Here is a 3,315-nt window from a genome sequence, read left to right as displayed (position 1 = left end):
TCGATCGATCACTAAGATGGACCAAAGCGTAACAATGTGATCGATCGATGGGTATATGTCCAAAAACGCATCGATCGATCACTAAGATGGACCAAAGCGTAACAATGTGATCGATCGATGGGTATATGTCCAAAAACGCATCGATCGATCACTAAGATGGACCAAAGCGTAACAATGTGATCGATCGATGGGTATATGTCCAAAAACGCATCGATCGATCACTAAGATGGACCAAAGCGTAACAATGTGATCGATCGATGGGTATATGTCCAAAAACGCATCGATCGATCACTAAGATGGACCAAAGCGTAACAATGTGATCGATCGATGGGTATATGTCCAAAAACGCATCGATCGATCACTAGTTCGTCGGAATTTCCTCGGAATTTTGTAAAATCCCTATACTATTTCCTCGGAATTCATCGGTCTTTTCCGAGGAACACATTTTTCCTCGGAATTTCCTCGGAATATTCCGACGGATTGATATTTCCTCGGAATTCCGTCGGTATATTCCGAGGAAAGTCCTCGGGAAATTCCGAGGATTTCATTTTCCGTCGGAATGTCCGTTAGAATACCGATGTTTTCTTGTAGCGAAGGTTGTTAATAAAAGACAAATCAACATATTGGTTTAGTATGGTTTGAAGCTACAACATACAAGACTCATGCAAAAAAAAAAAGTCATCTACACAAGAGACACTCTACCTTCTCATTCTTGTGGGTTTTGTGGTGCACCGCCTCTAGAATCCGGCAGTAGTCATAGAACAGTGATGACTGGTCTCCTTCAAGTCCAGTCCTACTAACCCTATTAGCTCCAGCTAGATTGTTACAGGGGCTACCGCCTATGACAAGGTCAAACCCTCCGTACTGGTCCATAAGTCCCTCTATCTTGTGGTCGTCAAGCTCTTCAACATCTCTAAACTCTATCAGATCACCCCTTTGATTTGTCTGCTCCCAAAAACTCCTGAATATGTTCCTGTTCATATTCAGAAATCTCACCGGATACAACTAGCTTCATCGGAATCTGGAGTCGGTGAAGTGCCACTTCTCCACCGCCTATGCCCGTGAAGAGTGACAAGACGTTTACACCTTTTGGGTACAAAGCCTTGAGCACAGACAAGTGATAGGCAACAGTATCAACCTAAATGAAAAGAACACAAGCTTAGACAAGAGACTTTATAACCAAACCTGAACTAACAAGAGACTTTGTAATAAAACTATATACCAGAAATGAGTTGCCTAGAGACTTGTATCGATCCCTTCTGCTTACACCACGAGTATGGTTTCTTGGGAAGCCTAGAAGACTTTCCATCTCGCATGGTTCAAGTGGGGCAGCTTTGTTCTTACCAACCCAAACCAGGTTCCATCTTTTGCACTGATCGACCACATCTTTCTGTACACGTGGATCCCCTTCATGTTTTTCAAGACGCTCGCGTATATCCTTCGTGATCTGAGCACTGGCGATGCAAGTCAACACACAGTTCAGCTTCGTTCTGTTATCCCAAACAGGCCACCATTTCTTGGTGTCAGGAAACTCGTCCTCTATGGTATAATGTGGAGTGGGCTGTATCTCAAACCTGTTCTTGATAGGGAGGTTGTGAATATAACCTCCCTTCCTTGCAGCAGCAGAGAAGTACAAAGAGTCCACGAATTCTGGCTTGATGTCATAGAGATGACTAGACATCTTGGCCCAAACACCTTTTGGTGCCATTGCAACGTTCTCGAAGTAGAAGTAGGGCGGACCACGAGCAATGTCAGGGATTGGGACTGGCCTCTCTGTTATAAGCCCAGGTTCATTAGGTGCACCGAACCCAATCATCGGATTTGGTAAATGGATGAGCTCGTCATCACTGGGCATGGCAGTGTTTAGCTTCCTCCTTCTTGGCGGTGGCTCATTGCTTCTTGACTGCTGCTGCAGGCAAACCACAGATTACCCATGGATAAGGATGAAAAACTACATAACTTAGGGAAAACTGCGGTACCCTTAAACTAATTAGCCACAAATATAGTGACATGGTTACAGAAACATAACTTGATGGGTGTCTTAGTGATAGAACCCAGAACCTGGACCAGGACGTGGAGCAGACTCAGCATGGTGACCAGGACGATCAGATCAGTCCAGCTGAGGTTCAGCCATTCCGCCGTACCAGATCAACGGACAGAGCCGTGTACCGGATCGACCCGCGTGCACCCGGACGTGACCTAAGGATGGATCCACGACCTGATGACCGAATCAGCCGAACCACAGGCGTTCTTCCTCGATCCATTCGCCATTTTAGAGCCAACAGTCAAGCCAGAACCCATGATCATCGAGAAGAATCAGATTCCAGACTTAGCATGTCTTTCCTGGCCCGTTTGGGACGTACCGCACGCCCGGATCAGGCTGATCACGACATTTCCAACCACTTTGATGATTTCATGATGATCGATGCTTCCAACTACTCCAAAGGAAGGATACTTAAGCTCTCTGAAGATTTGGGTCGAGCTATCTCTTCATCCGTTCATGGATCATCGACGATCAACCATGCGGGCAGCCTTACGTCCGTCCTGCTCCTTACCGCGGACGACCTGATCACCACAGAATGAACCTGGACATCTTTATGAATCTGGACCAGTCAACATAAGAATCCGCACCTTGACCAGTCTTAGTCAAATTTCGAAATTCTATGTCTTGTTTTCATTCATTTCTATTTTCTATGTTGTCTTTTCCCACAAGTGTCTTTATGTTTCTTTGACTCACAAACCTTATAAGTATGTGATGATCCCTTTAATAAAAATCACATCGATTTTCCTTTGCTTATTTTTGAGTCTTCTCTCATTGTTCTTTGCTTAGAACATTCATACTTCTCTTGGTGAGGTCATCTCCAAACGAACCACTTCGTTGTGTTGGACCGGTGCGTCACATCCGGCAACCTTCGAATCTCTGGTAGTATCTTTGGGCTATTCCGCAACCCTTAGTGTCACCCCTCGATCCATCAGTTCTCAATCCCCTCGAATCTGAGTTCATATCAACCATACCGAAAGAGTGATCCATATTTTGGTTCTATCACTTAGGTTCTCAAAGAGGACATAGACTTATTACCTCTGCTTCATCAGGATCTGCCCAAAACTCACGTAACTGCCGTGCCATTTGAGAAGCATAAAATGATGTCAACGACCTCTGCCAAACTTGCAATTTCTCCTGAAAAGTTTGAGAAGAATAAGTTGCAAGAACACTCACTATGAGAGAAATACATGTAACAGGCTTTGATCACTAATTCCTCGGAGAAACCCATACCAATAAGCTCATCTATGAGCTTAGATTTAGATGAGCAAGCT

General features: G+C 44.6%; 1 protein-coding gene across 1 annotated transcript; it reads right to left on the bottom strand.

Moving 5' to 3' along the window:
• Window positions 1–599: 599 nt before the first annotated feature.
• On the bottom strand, window positions 600–2,020 carry LOC106296959 (DNA (cytosine-5)-methyltransferase DRM1-like). The gene is given in 3 exon segments (XM_013733223.1): window positions 600–981; window positions 983–1,138; window positions 1,223–2,020. Coding segments are annotated over 3 exon segments (1,092 nt in total). The 5' UTR covers window positions 1,856–2,020; the 3' UTR covers window positions 600–678.
• Window positions 2,021–3,315: the final 1,295 nt, after the last annotated feature.

This window comes from Brassica oleracea, chromosome C6 (genome assembly GCF_000695525.1).
Source record: "Brassica oleracea var. oleracea cultivar TO1000 chromosome C6, BOL, whole genome shotgun sequence".
Classification (NCBI taxonomy): domain Eukaryota; kingdom Viridiplantae; phylum Streptophyta; class Magnoliopsida; order Brassicales; family Brassicaceae; genus Brassica; species Brassica oleracea.
The sequence above is the reverse complement of the archived record's forward strand: the minus strand, read 5'-3'. Positions and strand labels throughout refer to the sequence as shown.